The 18,139-nt window shown below is 44.9% G+C and overlaps 3 protein-coding genes across 7 annotated transcripts; 1 reads left to right on the top strand and 2 right to left on the bottom strand.

The window, feature by feature from the left end:
- Positions 1-122: 122 nt before the first annotated feature.
- Positions 123-7,726, bottom strand: nkain1 (sodium/potassium transporting ATPase interacting 1). 3 transcript variants are annotated; one of them, XM_061759618.1, is made up of 9 exons: positions 7,484-7,726; positions 7,256-7,278; positions 6,922-7,168; positions 4,819-4,956; positions 4,675-4,755; positions 2,571-2,768; positions 2,413-2,473; positions 1,496-1,577; positions 123-1,409 (listed from the first exon to the last, which is right to left on the bottom strand). In XM_061759618.1, exons 3-9 carry the CDS (start codon positions 6,973-6,975, stop codon positions 1,400-1,402), a joined length of 624 nt encoding a protein of 207 aa, XP_061615602.1. In that variant the 5' UTR covers positions 6,976-7,168; positions 7,256-7,278; positions 7,484-7,726; the 3' UTR covers positions 123-1,399. The 3 variants fall into 3 exon arrangements, with proteins under 3 accessions (XP_061615602.1, XP_061615600.1, XP_061615603.1); XM_061759616.1 differs by having other exon boundaries at positions 6,922-7,278; XM_061759619.1 differs by lacking the exons at positions 4,819-4,956; positions 6,922-7,168; positions 7,256-7,278; positions 7,484-7,726 and having other exon boundaries at positions 2,571-2,818.
- A 1,155-nt stretch (positions 7,727-8,881) lies between these two features.
- Positions 8,882-12,966, bottom strand: snrnp40 (small nuclear ribonucleoprotein 40 (U5)). The gene is made up of 10 exons (XM_061760314.1): positions 12,433-12,966; positions 12,106-12,235; positions 11,934-12,027; positions 11,499-11,664; positions 11,037-11,159; positions 10,249-10,369; positions 10,065-10,147; positions 9,787-9,848; positions 9,572-9,675; positions 8,882-9,332 (listed from the first exon to the last, which is right to left on the bottom strand). Exons 1-10 carry the CDS (start codon positions 12,544-12,546, stop codon positions 9,283-9,285), a joined length of 1,047 nt encoding a protein of 348 aa, XP_061616298.1. The 5' UTR covers positions 12,547-12,966; the 3' UTR covers positions 8,882-9,282.
- On the top strand, positions 12,786-17,132 carry zcchc17 (zinc finger, CCHC domain containing 17). 3 transcript variants are annotated; one of them, XM_061760315.1, is made up of 7 exons: positions 12,786-12,849; positions 13,388-13,540; positions 13,767-13,867; positions 13,999-14,090; positions 14,166-14,266; positions 14,338-14,489; positions 15,035-17,132. In XM_061760315.1, exons 1-7 carry the CDS (start codon positions 12,822-12,824, stop codon positions 15,200-15,202), a joined length of 795 nt encoding a protein of 264 aa, XP_061616299.1. In that variant the 5' UTR covers positions 12,786-12,821; the 3' UTR covers positions 15,203-17,132. The 3 variants fall into 3 exon arrangements, with proteins under 3 accessions (XP_061616299.1, XP_061616301.1, XP_061616300.1); XM_061760317.1 differs by lacking the exon at positions 12,786-12,849 and adding an exon at positions 12,948-13,156 and having other exon boundaries at positions 13,392-13,540; XM_061760316.1 differs by lacking the exon at positions 12,786-12,849 and adding an exon at positions 12,954-13,156.
- Positions 17,133-18,139: the final 1,007 nt, after the last annotated feature.

Below are 18,139 nucleotides of genomic sequence, written 5' to 3'. Positions count from 1 at the left end.
TGAAACTCTATTCTGGAACCCTGCCCCTTTCCTTGGTTCTACAACTACTTAAAATAAATAATCCCGAAAGCTTTCACAGGAACGTAAAAATCATTCTATTAATAAGGACACAAGTTTGAATCTCATGTAGAAAGTGTGTTTTTATTATTATTATTTCAAACTAGCGTGCACCTTTACTGTATGTAAAGATGTTGACCACCTGTCTCCCTCGTTCTGCCCGTCTCCTGTCGTTTGACAGACAAAAAAAGTGTCAAAGAGCGTGTTGAGATGTTTGAGTGAGAAGACACAGATATGAAGTCAAAAATATATCCCCCACAACTTAATGCAAGCCCCTCTTTTTTTTGTTTTAAACAAAATCAGTCATTGGCTGGTTATTTACATGCAGAGTATTCCCACCATCCCCCCCGTAGGCGCGCTAATGCCTGATCCCAAAGCCGTCTGCACTACCCACTCCTCTTTGGAAAGTCACCTGCTTGACACCAAATATGGCACCGCCACACTAAACAGATGGACAACCCTAAATTGTGATTCTTTCTTGTGAGTTTTCGTCATAGTGTGCGGGCAGAGCTTGGCAGCAAAAGTTCCAGGATTCACCAAAAATACAAAGCGCCCCAAACGATATTGGAAAATGTTTGCGTCCGGCACCAGTGTGTCCGATTGACACGAAATCCGGCCCCGCGCGTTTGTCATGACAGGACGCACCAAAATGAGTCTCGAAGCGATGTTGTGAAGCGCACAGGTAGTCGGCCATTTTCCGGGATTTCGGCCGTTCCCGTGGCGTCTCTCGACGGACTCCTGCAGTGGAATTCACCCGAAGTGGGTGCAGTGGACAGAAGGGCGGCGATAAACTGCAAAACTTCCGTTTTGTTGTGGCCGTAGGTTTCCTGCGCTTTTGTTTTTGGATGGTTTTGTAGACCGGTTGCAGACGGCTTTGGGAGTAGGAATCTCAAGACTGCTCTAGTTTGACATCACCACATTCTAAAATGATAATGAGTCGTGCCTTTCTTTTCTTTTTTTTTTTGGAATTACGGGACCCTCCCTCCCACGACAACAATGGTCCGAAGTGCGATTTCAAAGCACCGGTTAGTCCTGTGACACACACACACACACACACACACATACTGTAGTAGACTAGACACATTCGTGTTGCTAGCTGGTAAAGAAGTGTGTCTCTGGTGAATTCCGGTTCATCCCACCCGACCTTCCCTCCGACATGCCGGTTCATCCCTGAGCTTGGTACATTCCATTCAGGGATGGTAATCTTACTCAGGCACACACAAACTCTCACACTCACACACATCTCTTCTCCAAGGCGGGCTAAGCGAGTTCTCTGATTGGTGCCGCCACCTCGTTCCATCCGCAGTGGCACTGTTGGGCCTGAAGGGGGCGCAAGCGTCTGTTAGCCAGCCCTGGGGTGCAGAGAGGACGCGTTAAGACCGAAAAGGAGAACGTGAGGCTGATAATAATAATAATAATAATAATGCGCCCGACTTACGTGTAGAGAGGCTGCAGTTGCAAGTGCGAGGACTTCTGAGGAGGCTGGTAGCCGTACGAGTCGAAACCGCCGATGAAGTCGACTTGGCGAGAGAAGGAGAGGAAAGATTCATTTTGTTTTACTTCCGAGGTCTGACTGTGTTCGTAGAACGTATTGGATCGAGATCTTAGGAATGGAGCTCCACACACGACGTGGCGGGGGGGGAGGGAAAAATGACATTTTGTCCACAATATACAGCAGATAATAACAATGTGCTTGCTAGAAATTGTGCTTTTTCTTCATGTTTTTGCGCCCAGTCATCCAGGTCATCGTTATCCACAAAAGTTGAAGCGGGGCCACTGGGCCTCTTCTTGGTTGTTGAATTCGTTTGTATTTGTTCTCGTTTTCCCAAAACATTCAAAAAGAACTTCGGCAATGATGCTACCGTGCTAACCAAATGAAAAATGGTAATATTATTTGTGGGCAGTTGGGGAAGACAAATGACAAAGTTGAGGAGATCTCACGTTGCAATTTTCTTACGTCGACGTCCAAGTTGTTCATGGGAATGATGTTAAACCCACAAATGAGTATTTCGTGCGCACGTTATATCGATATTGTGGCCACAATTTATGCCTGGTGTTCTGTAGAATTGGAATATTCATGGTAAAGCGCATCAGAATAAGATGAAATCTGCCATTTTATAAGCCGCGCACGCCACCGATGTACGGTCGGGGTCATGGCTGCCGAAGCCCTGACAGTCAGACTTACAAATTTCCTCTTGGGTCACTATATCCCAATGAGAGGAGTGCCGAACTTCACTCAAGCTGGTTCAGCCATCTCAACTACTTGGCTGAGAACTTGAAATCTTACGAAACTAAATTATTTCACACGACTTCCCTGACAAGACTTTCAACAAGGACGAAGGCGAAAACACTCACAGCTGTCCTCGTCGTCCTGGAAGACTTTGCTCATGTAGCACGCGTACACGAAGCCAAAAAGCTGCTCAAAGACAAGATGGTTGCATGTTATTATAAACTGTACATGCGCTAGTGTGTAGTTGTCGTACACAGCGTGTACACGATGTCTTTCTACTTACGGCCAGCAGGACCTGGATGGCCGAGCTCAGCACTTCGATGTACTGGTAGTCCAGGAGGCAGCCCGAGACGGTGATGACGTGGTGGTCGTCGGGGGCCAAGTGCGAGTCCAACACCGGCGTCACCAGGCAACCGGGACCGTGCTCCATCCACCAGGAACGGTGCAGGGACGTGTTGAACGTCATCAGAAAGTCCCTGTCCTACACACGCGCGTTGAGGAAACATTACGATTGGGAAGTGGCGCCCCCTCCTGGAAAGGTCGACAAAATGAGCCTCCGACACCAGTTTCGCGAATCAACGTGAATTGAAATTGTCTATCATAGCAGGACGCAACAAAGGTCTCCTAGACCCATGCCTGAAATTGAACAAGAAGTCATCCATTTTGGCAGGCACGTGCACACATAGACCCCAAGTAGTGCTCAAGCACCTCCCTTTAGCCCTGGATGGAAATCGTGCCCTTTTTCCTATAGCCCTTTTTTTTTTTTTTTTTAATTCATTCATCAATATAAAAATGTAAATTTTTTTTTTAAAAAACCTCTGTCATCAATTCCGCCCGTAGTGCTTTGACATCTGGGAGTACTTGGTAGAATTGTACAAATGCTCCCACCTTCATTTCTGTGGCGTTAATCAGAGGCAAACAAACGTGTGCTGTCCCTCATTTAATATCAGTTTGAATGTGATTGCTTAATTTTGAACCCAGCCACATCCCCATTCAGAAGAGGGTGTGTGCACTTGTGCAACCACATTATCTTCTCAGTTGTTTCAGCGCTGAGAAATGTGCTTAAATATACTTCTATGTTTTAAAGACATGTTTTTTAAAATCAATATTTTGGTCGTTTTCTTCATATAATGCCTGTAAATTGTTAAAAAAATAATAATAATAATAATGTCAGAAAAAAAGTCCTCCTTTGTCAAGGCTCTTAACATAACAGGCTGCCTTCCGGACTAAATCTCTTGCAGCAGTGGAACATCATCGTCATGTTCGTATAAATATAAAGAGCACTTAGTTGAGATCGCCTCAGACGGATCTTTCTGATGTAACGGCGTGCAAAACAGTAATTGTCACATTCTCGTCTAATGGGGAAGGACTTGAACTCAACTTTGTGTGCTTTGCGGTGGTCTCTAAAATAGCACATGAATAAAAAAACTGGTAAAAAGCGTGAGGGATGTGCCCGGAGGTTGTGGAGAGGGAGGGCGACTTTGCGGCTGCTGGAATACGGTCGGCTACTTTCAAAACCACTGAGGAAGAGAGCAAAAGGGGCGGAAAGGCTTTTGGAGCGCTTGTTTTCCGCCTCCCCTCCCTCCCCCCCCACCCCCCCCGTCGTCCTCGTCGGTCTCGGGAGGCTTTGAAGCTACTCTGCTGCTACGCTGCCCTTATTTTGCAGTTCAAGTGAGATCCGATTCCATCATCAACTTGCCTCCTGCGTGCGTTTCAAGTTGGGGGGGGGGGGGGGGGGGGGACTGCCAAAAGCAGGCGATTGGCGGTCCTCTGGGATTTTATTCAAAGGGAGACTTTCATTGAAAGTGGATCCGATCTGGATTAAACTTGGTTTGCTTTTGCTGTTTCCAGAGTGGGCATACTCCTAGCCAATTGGATTAAAACTGGATCAAATTGAATTTAAATTGAGTAAATATTACATCTTCAATACTCATTTCAAATTTCATTTCAACTGGATCTGACCTGGATTGAATTTAGTAAACATTACTTCTTTAAAACTGTCAATACATATTTCAATTTTTGAATGTAAACTAAATCTAATCTCCGTTACACTTGAACCTGCTTAACATTTACAGCATACTCCATGCAAATTTCATTTGGATTACATTTTGTTTGACATTCATTTTACAGTGTACACACGGTAAATGTATGTAATTCAAATCGGATCTGATCTGGCTTGAACTTGGTTTGATATTAGTTTTTGAGGAAAGGAATAGCAAAATCCATCCAAACTCGACCTGATCTGGATTCAACTTGGCTTGATGTTAGTTTCACAGCCTACACATATCAAATTTCATTCCAACTGGACCTGATCTGGATTAACTTGTTTCCACTGTACAAGCTTCAAGTTGTCTAATCAAGAGGAGAGTGAGGACTGGAGAACTTACCTGAGACAGCTTGCCCACCTCCAGGTAGAAGCAGATGATGAAGGCGTTCCAGCCCACCCACAGCACCAGCCACACTGCGTACTACAAACACACAACAGGCTTGTTTCAGACCCGCCCATTTTCACAACTGCAAATGGTACTCACAAAGATGAGGTATCTGAAGCGGAACTGCACGGTGCCGAACATGCCCAGGATGACGGCCATGATGTGCAGGAAGTTGGCCAGGATGGGCGCCCACTGGTAGCCCAGGAAGTCAAACACCTGCCTCTGAAGGGCGGCCACCTGCCAACCAGGGGGAGTCCCGTAAGAACGTGGCGGCGGCGCGCATCGCGGTCACGCGGACTGCTGCGGCTGTTCCCATGGTAACTGCCTGGAGCCCGGTCTGTGACGCCCCCCCCCCCAAAACTAATGAGGATGTACGGGCCGCAGTCCCCAACAATGGCCTGCCCCCGCCCCACACACACACTCAATGCCATCATCATGGTGAGCTCGTGTTACACACTTATTACATTCGGACAAGACAAGAAAAATAACAACAAAACAAAACTATTTTTAGACGCAAGGAGCTGCTAAATTTAAATCCAGAATGGACGCCAGATGGCGAATGGGGGCCTACCAGAGCATGTTTGTGGGCAAACCCCCCCCCCCCCCACACACACACACACACACACTAAGCAGCTGCAACTCTAAGCACTGACTGTACTGGACAAAAATGTCTGATTAGCCCGCATGTAGCACGCTGCTCTAATTATTCCCCCGAGCAGCACACAGTGTCTAACATTGATGTGAGGCGTTCAAGGAACCTCAGACGTTGGCTATCTGTAACTACATACAGTATTGGATATGAAATTTATTAGCCAAACACTTCCCAGAAGCAATAACTGTGTTTGTATAGCAACCTTCAGTACGCAGCAATTTGTCTAGTTATGTGTCTATGTTTGGAGATAACAAGATATCTCGTATGTAACGCCTTGGATTTATTTGCCTGGCTTTTACACTAAAACTAAAAGTGCCGCCCCTTCATAAATCATATAGATGTTGTTCCAGGCCTCCAAAACAACCATACATACAAAGACATTCAGCGTAACGCTCGCTAACGGAACACGCTGTAGTAAAAAGCTTTAACATCATTGAGATTTGAGATGCATGCATGCATTTGAATTGGTGCACAGAGATTTCCCATGACAGCATTGCATACGAATTTGTAATCTGGATCAGATCCAGATTCATTGTAGTTTGAAATTCTATTTTACACACGGCAAATTTCTCTCAAACTGGATTATATCTAGATTAAACCAAATAAGCATTACAGTTTTCCCGATGCAAATTTCCAAATCAGTTTTCCTTCAAATCAGATCAAATCTGGATTTCCGATTTCAGACTGCATACATACTATATAGCATTCCATTCAAACTGGATCCAATTTAGTTTCAATTAAGTGAACATTACACCTTAATAAATTCAAATGTCATTCAAACTGGATGCAATCTAGATTGCATTTGGTTAGACATTAGTTTTACAGCATACCGGTAGCAAATTTCAAATTCGAGCCGATCTGAAATAAACCTGACATTACAATTTATGGACTGCGTAAAAAAAACATTTTATGGAAACTGGATTGGTTCTGGATACAATTTAGTTAACATTACATCTCGACTCTTAAAACAGAATATACATTTCACATTCATTCAAACTGGATCTGATCTAGATTAAACTTGGTAAACACAAGCTCTTGACTACTGCTATCGAGACTAAATACAAATGTCATATTCCATTCAAAGTGGATCCAGTCTAAATTAAATTTGGTAAATATTAGATCTTGATTACTCTTATCAAGACTGATTACAAATGTTGTATTTCATTCCAACTGGATCAGACTTGGCTTAAATTTGGTAAACATTAAATCTGGGTGACTACTCCTATCAAACTGAATACGAATGTCATGTTCCATTCAAACCGGATCTGATCTCAATTCAATTCAACATTACTTTGACCGCAAATTTAATTCAAACCGGATGAGATCTCAGATCCAACCGAGTTTTTATCCAGAATCTGGATGACTACTCTATACGCAATTGATTTCAAACCGGATCATATCTGGATTCAATTTCGTCAACATTCCAACATCCCAGAATCCGGCTAAAACCTCGGTTGGATCTTGGAGGTTTTGACGTTACACCTTCGAGACTTGTGGAGAAGAAGGATTTGTGTTTCGCTCAAGTGCCAGGGTCGTCGGCGGCCACTCACCAGCTGCAGGGCGCATATGCCCAGCAGCGTGCATCTCCCGTCGCACTTCCCCATCTTGGAGGGCTCGGCACGCGGCTTGGGGCCGCGCAGGCTCCGGGGGAAGGACGGCTCCCCGCTCAGATCCAGACTTGCCCGGCCGTGTCAGCTCACACCATTCCGGGCACAGGACGCCCTCCCTGCCGCCTCCTCGCTGCTTCCTCCGAGGCTCGACCGGTGCTTCCCCTCACAGCGGGTGGCCCATTTTATGCTGAAATGACGATCAAAACAAAGTCTTCTTCCAGGCGGTCGGAGGAGGACTTCGCTGCGGTCAGACCACCGGCGACAAGCGACTCACCTCGGCCACACCTTCCGGAGGGTCTGCAGGCAGGCAGGGAGGGAGGGAGGGGGGCCACATACACACACAAAGGCACAAAGAGAAGCGGAAAAGTGTGATGATGGGCCCCGGGCTGCAGACAGAAATCAGCATCATATGATAGCGACGGCGGGGGGGAGGGAACCGAGCCCGCAGCGTCGCTCCGGAGGCTCCGGCGACGGACGCACAAAGCAGCCCGTTGTGACTCACCACGTTCGGATGAACAACAAACGCGGGCCCCCTCGAAGGCTCCTCGCTCTTTCCTCTCGGTCGCGCTCCACCGACACCGGCTAGATTCCGCTTGGGGCTACCGGAGAATGTGGGGGGGACAAACAAACAAACAAAAGCACCGGGTTCCCTCGCTTCGTCTCTCCTCGCCGTCTTTTGTCAACAATCGGTACCGGGGCGTGCGCAGGAGGAGCCGGAGGAGTGAGGGAAAAGAGGCGGGCGGGAGAGCGAGGAAGAAGGGGTGGAGACGGGGGGGGGGGGGGCTGGGGGATGGGGGCTGGCCGTGGTGGTGACGACCCCCCTCGAGGAGGAGCTAAGTGGGTCAAGGAGGGGGGGGGGGGGGGAGAGAGAGAGAGAGAGAGAGAAAAGGAGCAACAAAGTGGGGGGGGGGGGGGGAAAGGACATGAGCTTGGATGAGCGGATGATGCCCGCCAGCAGGCCCCGGCAACAACTCACTGACGGCCCGCGGAGGTGCTCGGATATTCGCCTTCACTTTATCCACATCGGATGTGCAATCTGGATCACATTCCATCGGAATCAAACCGAATAAACATTACACTTCATACTCTCGCTATACATTGGCGCAATACTTGAGATAGCAAAAAAAAAAAAAAAGTCTTTGTTGCTTCCAAGTTGCACTCACCAGCCAGAAGTAATAATAGAGTAGAGTTACTAACTCTCCTCAAATGTCCTTATAGACACATCAAACATTAAAAAAGGGGAAAAACATGGCACGTTAAATGGCTGCATCTGTTGCACACATGTATGAACACACGCACAAGCGCAAAGATTAAAAGCAGGACAGATTTGCTTTCGTTTCTTTATCATCTGTTGCCAGGAGATGCTATCGTTTTGGATTACTTACGTACTTTGTGCTTATATTTATATTTCAAAACATCTCCCCCCCCCAGCATCCGCAACAAAGATTCAACGCTTTCGGTCGGTCTTTCCGTGTGGGCGAGGACCAGCCGGGACGCCGGCCTCGTGGCGTGTTCAGGTGTGCCTTTAGTTCTGGATTGTGTTTGCCTTCACATTAGAATTTACAGACTATGCAAATACACATCCAGTTTCATTCCAATTTTGGAATGAAACCCGCCACGTTGCAGTTTACAGAATAAAAAGACGATTGCATCGCAAACTGGATCGGATCTGCATTTGGTTTGACCTTTCAATTGAAATATTCTCCCTGCAGCAAATGGCATTCAAATTGGATCACATGTGGATTCAACTTGGCCAACATTGCATTTTAGAGTATACACGTAAAATTTAATTCAAACCGGATCAGAACGAGATTAAATCTACTTTGGCAATTTACTGATTAAAACTGGTTCATACCCGAATTAAATTTGGTTTGATGTGACGATTTAAAGATTCAGCATACACATTATAGACAATTTATTTCAAACTGGATCACATCCGGATTGACTTTAGTAAACATCACACCTCCAAGCTTGAATACAAACAGAAATCTTCATTCAATGGTTGGGGGGAATTTCACAATTGATACCGTTACAGTTTGAACTCATTATTTCTCATCTCATCTTTAACACAGAAATACCCGACATCAGCATCAAGGTAACAAACATCTGGGAACCGTTTTCAAGTTAGTTTGGGGTTTTTAGCAAAGCATCATCCGACAAAAAAAAAAAAAGACATGTTTTCTTTACAGAATACGTGATTTTTATTAAAAAGAACCAAAAAAAAAAAAAAAAGGAATTAAAAAAAAGTCTTTGTTGATGTCCTTACACACTCATAAGCTTACAACATGCACATGTTTTTTCCTACTGAATCTCCCCCATGTAGAGTCGTTTATCACTGCCAGCAGAGAGCACTGTTGAGACAAAACCAGCAGACAGAAGCAAGGTTAGCGGCAAAAAACGCTATTTGCGAGGGTCAGGGACCAAGACCCACATCCCTAGATGACTTGTTTAAACCACAAACTCTTTAAAATCACTTTAAACTAATTTCCCTTGGTGTAAAAGGTTCGAGAAGCACCGTTCTAAGAAACCTTTGCGAACAGGTGAGCTCACGATCGGCCGAGGCCTGACCGCGGCCTCAAACGCGACTTACCGACGGGCTCCTCGGGGTGAAAGACGACCTCGTTGACCGAGCCGGCGTGGCCCGGCAGCTTGTAGAGGATGCGGCGGGACGTGGTGTCCCAAATGTAGACAAATCTAAAACCGCAATTGGGCAAATGTTTTAGTGCTTTCTTCTGAGGACGTTTCCGATTTCCCAGCAGCCTCGAACGCAGCATTACTGTTACAGTGTGTGTGCGTGCGTGCCACCTGTCAGCTGATCCCGCAGCTATTTTGCTGCCGTCAGTGGACCACGAGCACCTCAGCAGATTCTGGAAGAAAACAATACGCGGCGTTGGCTATTTTGTCAACAAAAAACTAAATATGTAGATGACTACGTTAGCTTTTCACATTAGCCGACGATGGGAGTGTATTGACAAGTTTTGCGTGTTTTTTTTTTTTTTTACAGACAAACAACTTTCCGATCTTTTACGAATGTCGTGGTTGTGCATTTGAGCCCATCCGTTAATGGCATGATGAGCAATTACCTTTTCAAAGTTGTGTACGTTGCCCTGGAAAATCTTCACACATCTTTCCTTGGGCGCGAAAGGTCGAACGTCCCAAATACGCACTACAGGCATACATAAACGGTCAAAAAACGGCCTGAAAAGAGATTTTTTGTGTTTTGTTCTTTTTATTAACACACACAAAAAAAAACCAACAACAGCTTACCAGTGTTGTCCATGGAGTTGGAGAGCAGGTAGGATCCCTCCGAGCTGAGACTGAGTCCGGTGACGGAGTCGCCGTGCCCGTGCATGTTGTACATCAGCTTGTTCTGCCTCAGGTCCCACACCTGCAACACGCAAGTACAGGAAAAAGGTATGGCCGGGCGACGCTGCCTTAAAATTAGGGCTGCACGTATTGAATATTTATCCCATCGATTCATCGGATAAAAAAAAAAAAAAAAAAAAAAAAAAAAAACATTTTTCATGACTAAACACTATGACATGTACAGTACTTGTAAAGTGGAGATCATATTTTTATCCACTTGGACTTGGCATCCTCGCGGCCTACTGTAGTATCTGTAACCGTGTGTGTACGGCTTTAAAAAGGTGAGCCCTGGCCTGGTGAGTGACGTGGGCGTCGGTGAACGAGAGTGTCTCGTTGGCTCTGGCTGTTCACTGGCCGAGCCGCAGAATGTGCTTATTGCGTGTTTGTTTTCAATCGAGCAATTAAAGGCAACGTAGAAAAAAAGGTCAACATGTCTTTGGCGACGTTCAGCGCAATTGACATGCTAATTGCTTTCCACCGGGCTCATGTGAAAAGCATTTGGATCATAGTGTCTATTTATTGGGAAAAAAAATAGTTTCTAGCGACCAAGATGCTAAGTCGGCAACACTAATTTTGCTTTTGTCAAGTAAACCAAAAAAAAATTATGAAAATTTATTTTCATAGCGATGTTGACTGTTTCAACAGCAATTCTTGTTTTTGTTTGTTTCTTTACCAATAACAATCGTTACCTTGATGTCGTTGTCGATGCCTCCGGACAGAATCTGGTCGCTGGTGTCGTTGAAGGTGACGGCCAGCACCTGGTAGGTGTTCTGGAAGGTGTGGACGGCGCCTTTCTTGCGCACGTCCCACAGCTGCAACACATGTTCGTTCAATTGTATCGGGGGGAGTTTTTCAAGAAATGAGACGTTACCTGGCCAATTTATTTTTTTGTCTTAAATTGCGAGCAAAAGTTGGAGTTCTGCATGAAGTTGAAACATAAAACAAAGACATTTACATGTGTATTAAACCAAACCATAAAAACTGTATGTGCCCCCCCCCCCCCAAAAAAAAAAAAGAAAAAAAACTGTAAATAGATCTGCGGGTGTCCACTGTACTGTAGAGTGCTTTTCTCTAATTGAAATATGTATTAAAAATGATGTTTTTTGGCACTGCTGTAGTTCTAATTCCATGTCGCACGAATTCCGCCTCACCTTGACGGTCCCGTCGTCGCTACCGGTGCACACGAGCTGGGGTCCCCTGCGGGCCGGGTAGCAGGTGTTGACGAAGGAGGTGTGGCCCTTCAGACGCTTGACCCGCTCGCCCGTCTCGCTGTCCCACACGCCCACCGTCTTGTCCGTGCTCGCAGACAACAGCAGGCTGAACGGAGAGAGAGAGAGAGAGAGAGAGAGAGAAAAAAAGCACCTTTTAAATCAATCTGTTGTTTTAGCAAGAGATAAACAGTGTATCTTCACATTTAATTAAGGTGTTCAAATGAGGGTTTCCAAGACAATCTAATGGTTTTGAGGCATAGTTAGCGTTTCAAGATTGGGTTTCAGCAGGGTTGGGGTTTGAAGTTAGGGTTTTAAATTCAGGGTGATGGTTTTCGAGCCAAGTCTTTGGGTTTCAAAGTTGGTGAGCTTCGTGACCTTCCATCTGTGTTGTAGTGCAGCTCCATCACGGCCCCACTGTGACCCTTCAGCGTGGCAAAGTTGTCGCAGTCGCCGTACACGTTCCACATCACTAGAGCACACATACACAGTTAATATCGTCCTCATACAGTCACGTCTTCAAGCGGTTTGCGTTTTGCTGCTCACTCACAAATGAGCCTATCAAAGCCGGACGAGGCCAGGGTGGCTCCGTTGGGGTGAAACCTGCAGCAGTAGACCTCGCCCTCGTGGCCCGACATCAGCATGATGGGGGCCTGCAGGCTGGAGGTCCTTGGGGGCCCCTAAACGAGTCCAAGCACATATTTACATATTTAATATTGGCAACGAATAACTACTCATTTGCATCGTTAAGTTGCACAAGTGAACTCCTCTGCTTTTAGCATAAGTAACCTCCCATGCAACTGCCTACACTATATTTGGAATCATTTTTTTTTTTTGTTTGTTTTTTTGAGAGGTCTCAGAAAACTCAATCTAGTACCCCGGCCATGAGCTGCTGAGACTGGGCCGCCGCCACCAGCTCCGTCCGGGGTCTCTTCATGACGGAGGCGGGCACAACCGCCATGTCCGCCATTCTCTTCTTGGGCTCAATCATGCCTGCTTCTTCGACAAAACCGGCAAAAAAGTGTGAAATTCCGTTGTTTTAGAAGTACAAAACGAATGTATGACCGTCTTTTCACGGAGGAACAACGAGCGCTACGCTATCAGGGAAGAACAGAAGGAAGTACTTCCTCGAGTTCGAGTGGACTGATTGGTCGAGATTTGCAGCAGCTACGATGATTGGCTAAACGGATTGTTGTTGACTGCGGTTAAACCGGAACTGGTACTGAAGCTAGTAATGACGTTCTCTGATAGGTCGGACGACAGGCGATGACGATTGGCCATGGCGTCGAACGATGTACGGCATGTCTAGCAATTAATAAATCAGCATTATATTTAAAGACTTGTACAAACAGGATACATAATATAAGGAAAATAACAATATAAAAATAGAGCGATAAACCGATAGCAGCAAAGGAAATTTTCGAGATTTACACCGGCTACGATGATTGCTTAAAAGACAAGGTGAAGCGGATTTATAGCTAGCAATCGGTTGTGATTGGTCAAAAATAAATCAAGTACCTCGATGATTGGCTTACACTGCTTGTCGTCAGTCTGCTTTCACCGGAAGTGAAACCGGAGCTAGCGTTTCGCTAACACAAAGCGTGAGTGTTTTTAGTGATATTGTACCTCGTTTGCGCTATATCTGTATGCTTTACGGGCTTTAAACCGTATTTTATTATCATATAAGGTATTTTCACTTGTATTTAAATCGGGTTAATCTCGATTTTTAGCCAGTCGAGGGAATGCTTGAATCGTGTTGACGTTAGCCTGCCGTTAAAGTGGGATTCCTGACCACAATTTTCCTCAATCGATTATCCATATTGTCGACATAGGTAGAAAGTCCGAGATGTCTGACAGTGACGGACCGCCACCGGAACCCGCAGGCCTGGAAGGTCTGCCGCCACTCTACAGCATTTCCAAGGGGGAAGTGGTCTCCGTGCAGAATTATGGCGCTTTTGTCCGCCTGCCAGGCTACAAAAAGGAAGGTGAATGAGATGAGGCGAAGTGGTGATTTCATGCAACACATTCATTATTCCAAAGATTTGAGCTATTGAAACTTTTCAAGAATGGTGCAGAGTCGAGGAAAGGACTGACGATGCATTCAGGACTGCTGGGAAGTAGAAGATGTCGCGAAGGCACGGCGAAAGCCAAAATTGAAGACAAACTGGAGTTTCTTCCTTGATGTTGTTGACAAACTGTATGTACATTCAGGTCTGGTACACGTAAGTGAGATGTCAGCCACGCGTATCGAGAGCGCTGCAGAAATTGTCGACGTGGGAGAGAAAGTGTGGATTAAAGTCATTGGGAGAGAGGTAATCACACACGCACACAATAATTGTGTAGCGTTTGAGTTACTTTTTTCTCCGAGCCACCATGAGGCAATTTGTGGTGGCCCTGTTGGTGACGGTTTTCTTCTTCTTCTTCTTCTTCTTCTTCTTCTCAGATAAATGGCGAAAAGATCAAGCTGTCCTTCTCCATGAAAGCTGTCAATCAGGGAACCGGCCGGGACTTGGACCCCAACAACGTTATGGCAGAGTATGTCGCTCTCATATTTATGATGCCGTATCATACGCGCACGCGTGTGATAAACATGTCGGCGCGCGCGTGCAGGCAGGACGCGAGGCGGCGGAGGCAGTTCCGAGACCACACGGGCAACAGGATCACGCTCGAGGCCGTACTCAACACCACCTGCGCGAAATGTGGCTGCAAAGGTGCCTCAAAAAAGTTTGGGAGTTTTCACTTTGACATCACCCTAGTGACAAAAACGGCTTTTCCTTTTTAGGCCACTTCACAAAAGACTGCTTCTCAGCACCCGGCTTGCAGTACGCGCTTGTGCCGGAAGAGGGCGACGAAGAGCCACAGCAGCGGCAACAGCAGCAGACATCTGCCGCTGCGCCGCAGAAAGACAAAGACAAGAAGAAGAAGAAAAAGAAGGTACAGGGAACCCCCGCCAAGTCGCCATTTAGTCCTTGCGGACGCACCCAAGCTCCTTGAGAAGTCGGGTGGTAAACTTCTCAAGATGATGCAGCGAAAGGTCTATTGGCAGTTGGCGACGTTAACAGCTGATCAGCTTGTAAACGTAAGATCCAATAAGGAAGGAGTTCTTTGCTCTCTTTTTTTAACAAGAAAAAACAGCACGCTATAGTATCGTGCCATTCATTCATTCATTCATTCATCTCCCGTTCCGCTTCTCGTCGCGAGGGCCGCGGGCGTGCTGGACCTTATCCCAGCTATCTCCGGGCGACAGGCGGGGTACACCCTGAACTGGTCGCCAGCCAATCGCGAATAACATTTTTGCATTCATTTAGACGATAGTGCTTTGCTCCCCTCTTGTGACATCTACAAGCAATCATAAACCTTTTTTAGGGGGTCGATTTTCGCTATTTGCGGTAAGGACTCTGTCGCTGCGCTGTAACAACAAAAGTGATGAATGTAAACATGAGCCTTTTTTCTTTTTTTTTTTTTTTTTTACCCGCCAGGAGAAGAAGACGAAGAAGAAGAGGAAGCGAGAGAGGAAGGAGTCGGACAGCGACGGCAGCGGCAGCGACGGCGGCGAGTGCAAACCCAAGAGGCGATGTCACGAGCGAGACGACGACAACAAGCACAAGAAGAAACACAAGAAACACAAATCGCACAAGCACAGCTGAGACGCACGCACGCACGCCAAACGGCCGCCACAGCGGTGAGGACTGCTTTTTGTTTGAAGTTTAGGAGTATTTTAATGTTTTTTTTTTTAACCATTTTTATTTGTTTGTTGTGTTGCTGACTACATAACCTTCAGGTTCTAAAACGTTTGGCTTCAGTTCCTGGAATTTAAACCTGACCTAAAACCAAAGAGGTATTGGAACTTTTGTTTCTGGTACCTTCAGTTACATCGACTTAAAGGTCCCCGGAAGTGAAAGTAGTTTTAGCCACATTTCCATCTAAAGTTCCAGGAACTTCAGGTTCTGGGAATTTTTGGTTCCAAGGACTAAAAGCAAATTTCTGTAAATGTATGGTTGTCTGGGGCCAAAAGCTCCCCAGAAGCAAAGTTATCCATTGCATTTCCACCGAAAAGAAATTCTGATTCTGGGTACTTTGCAGTCTGAGGACCTTTTAGTCCCTGGAACATAAAGCACCCATTTCATGACCACCTTAAATTGCGGGATTGAGAGGTTCTGGGTAGTTTTTCTTGGTTCCAGGGACTAAAAAGCTCCCAAATTTTTGTGAAGTTTTATTTCTCCCTGCTTCACTAGAACCAAAAGTACCCATAGTAGTTCCACTTAAAGTTTGGGGAACTTCTGGTTCTGGTACGTTGCAGTCCGACTTTAAGTCCCTGCAAACAAATGTCCCTGGAACTGAAAGTACCCATTGCGTATCAACCTAAAGACTAAAGAACTTCTGGTCTTTAGCCACATTTCCAAATATTAAAAAAGTTCAGGAAACTTCTGGTTCTGAGTATTTTTTTTGGTTCCTGGGACTAAAACCCCCCGCCCCCAAAATTTCTTCTGGTTCTTCTGGGCTAAAAGTTCCTCAGCAAAAAAGTACCCATTGCACCCACAGTGAGATTATATTAAGTTTTAAGTTAGATTTGATGTTTGTTTTATGATTTTTTATGTGACTGACGAGACAAAACGCACACATCCTCCATTTTGTTATCTGGCCACTTGTAACCAGATAGCTGGAAGCAATATGGCGGGAAGTGAACGCCCCGCCTCCCATGAATAGAAATCCTCATCTAGTTTTACGATTCTCTGCTTTCTGATGTTTGGGGACAGTAAAAAAAATAAAAAATAAAAAAAAGACCACACACACAGGAAGCTGTAAAGGCACAAACAGGAAGTGTAGTGTGGCCGATAGCCACGTTTCCTCTGTGTTTTGACTCAGGGCTCTTTTGAATTCAACTATTTGGAGGTTAAACCAGGGCAAAAAAAAAAAAAAAAAAAAAAAGACTATTCTTCTCCTGTCAGTTTAAAAGAGGGCGAGAGAAAAAAAAAAAAAAAAGATCATTTCCAGATGTTGCAGAGTACGTTTGGCAAGATGCGTTTTAAAAACTCCTTGTTTGAGGATGGGGGGGGAAAAAAAAAAAAAAAAAAAAAGCCTGTTGGGACATGGAAGAAGAATTTGGAGCAGTGCAGTTGACATAATCTGACAACTCAAGACAAAAGAAATTGTCGCAGCGACAGCTCGTATGTTGGAAAGCCCGCAAGTTGAGGCAGCACTCTGCAGCAATGAGCCTTCTGGCATTTGTCCTGCGCAAAAAATGAGGACAAAGACATGTGGGAATAGATCTTCGAGAGTGGAATCGGAATCCAGAGTGTCCAGCTGCGATAAAAGGAGGGGAACGGGTGGAATGGCGCTTGCGTTCATTAGCGTTGAGCGAGTTGGCCTTCCCCATCCTGACAGGCAGGAAGTGGATTTCCCAGAATGCCAATTACGGATGTGCGATGCGGATGCGTGTTGGTGTGGCAAAGCCTCGCTCATTGCGGGGGATAACCCGCGATAATAAATGGTTTTGATCCCCGATAGCATAGTATGCCATGATTGCCGAAAATGTAATAAGTTGCTATCATAACAAGAAATAAAAAGTGTATGGCCTGTCGTCGTACGTGTGATAAAGTGCTTCCTGCTTCTGGACGTGAAATGTTCACCATTTTTGTTATATGTTGTTATATATATACTTGCATTCAAGTAAGAGACATTTTTTTTTGTTAACTGTAAAATTTCATATTATTTTCCTATGTACTACCGTATTTGACTTTGCAATTTTAAATTCTATTGTTGCTCCATTGACATTTGTATTCATTGCCAAAACGTTTTAAAATGTATTTAGTCTTTGAAAGCAAGTTGTTAACATAACACACAGCTCGGCAACACGAGCAATTTTCATTATTTTATTCATTTCATTTCTTCAATTTTACCCTCAGATTTCTATTGCACCCCTCAAGGGACAAAATGAGCCGAAATTCACGCATTTTTTTGTATTTTCCAAATTTTCTTCATAGTTTGACGCCATCTGGCTCTTTTTTTTTTTTAAATAGAAAAGGAAAAATACATGATTTCTTAATGTTTTATAGAAATACATTATCTTAATGTTTTACATATTCTTTTTATTTCCATTTTAAAATATGTTTACTAATTGTTAGCATTCACAGAAATATAAATGTATAAATGATCATTTTCATTATTTTATTTCTTTAACTTTACTTCAGTGGCTTTTTGTATTTTTTCAAAAGAATTTAAAAATATATATTTTCTTTTGATTTCACTTTAATTATAATTTAAAAATGAGCTTTTGTTTTTTTTAATACCGTAGACTGAAGTTTATATGTATATATATATTTTTTTATTTTCTTCATTTTATTTCTTCTCTAATTTGACCTTCCGTTTGATATATTTTTATTTCCTTTTTTCGTTTTCATCTTTTCCATTTATTTTTGATGCACGTCTAGTTTCCTTCTAGAAACAACCGCCGCAGCATGTCGCCGGAGGTGTACTTAATAAAGTGGCCGGCGCCGGCGAGTCTCACCTCCCGTCTAGTTGGCGACGCGCGGCGGCCGGCCGGCCACGTGACCCCCCCCCCAGTGTGGATGACAATGATGGAG

This window comes from Phyllopteryx taeniolatus, chromosome 21 (genome assembly GCF_024500385.1).
Source record: "Phyllopteryx taeniolatus isolate TA_2022b chromosome 21, UOR_Ptae_1.2, whole genome shotgun sequence".
In the NCBI taxonomy this organism is placed as follows: domain Eukaryota; kingdom Metazoa; phylum Chordata; class Actinopteri; order Syngnathiformes; family Syngnathidae; genus Phyllopteryx; species Phyllopteryx taeniolatus.
The sequence above is the reverse complement of the archived record's forward strand: the minus strand, read 5'-3'. Positions and strand labels throughout refer to the sequence as shown.

Excerpts from the sequence above, each read along its gene's own strand:
- nkain1 (XM_061759616.1), bottom strand. The coding sequence starts at position 6,975 with ATGGGGAAGTGCGACGGGAGATGCACGCTGCTGGGCATATGCGCCCTG. Across the intron at positions 4,756-4,818 it reads GCTTCAGATACCTCATCTTT|TACGCAGTGTGGCTGGTGCT; the intron begins GTGAGTACCATT and ends GTGTGTTTGTAG. Across the intron at positions 2,769-4,674 it reads AGGTGGGCAAGCTGTCTCAG|GACAGGGACTTTCTGATGAC; the intron begins GTAAGTTCTCCA and ends GCGCGTGTGTAG.
- snrnp40 (XM_061760314.1), bottom strand. The coding sequence starts at position 12,546 with ATGATTGAGCCCAAGAAGAGAATGGCGGACATGGCGGTTGTGCCCGCC. Across the intron at positions 9,849-10,064 it reads ACGTACACAACTTTGAAAAG|AATCTGCTGAGGTGCTCGTG; the intron begins GTAATTGCTCAT and ends GTTTTCTTCCAG. Across the intron at positions 9,676-9,786 it reads GCTGCGGGATCAGCTGACAG|ATTTGTCTACATTTGGGACA; the intron begins GTGGCACGCACG and ends TTGCGGTTTTAG.
- zcchc17 (XM_061760315.1), top strand. The coding sequence starts at position 12,822 with ATGACGATTGGCCATGGCGTCGAACGAT. Across the intron at positions 14,091-14,165 it reads CCCAACAACGTTATGGCAGA|GCAGGACGCGAGGCGGCGGA; the intron begins GTATGTCGCTCT and ends GCGCGCGTGCAG. Across the intron at positions 14,490-15,034 it reads AGAAGAAGAAGAAAAAGAAG|GAGAAGAAGACGAAGAAGAA; the intron begins GTACAGGGAACC and ends TTTACCCGCCAG.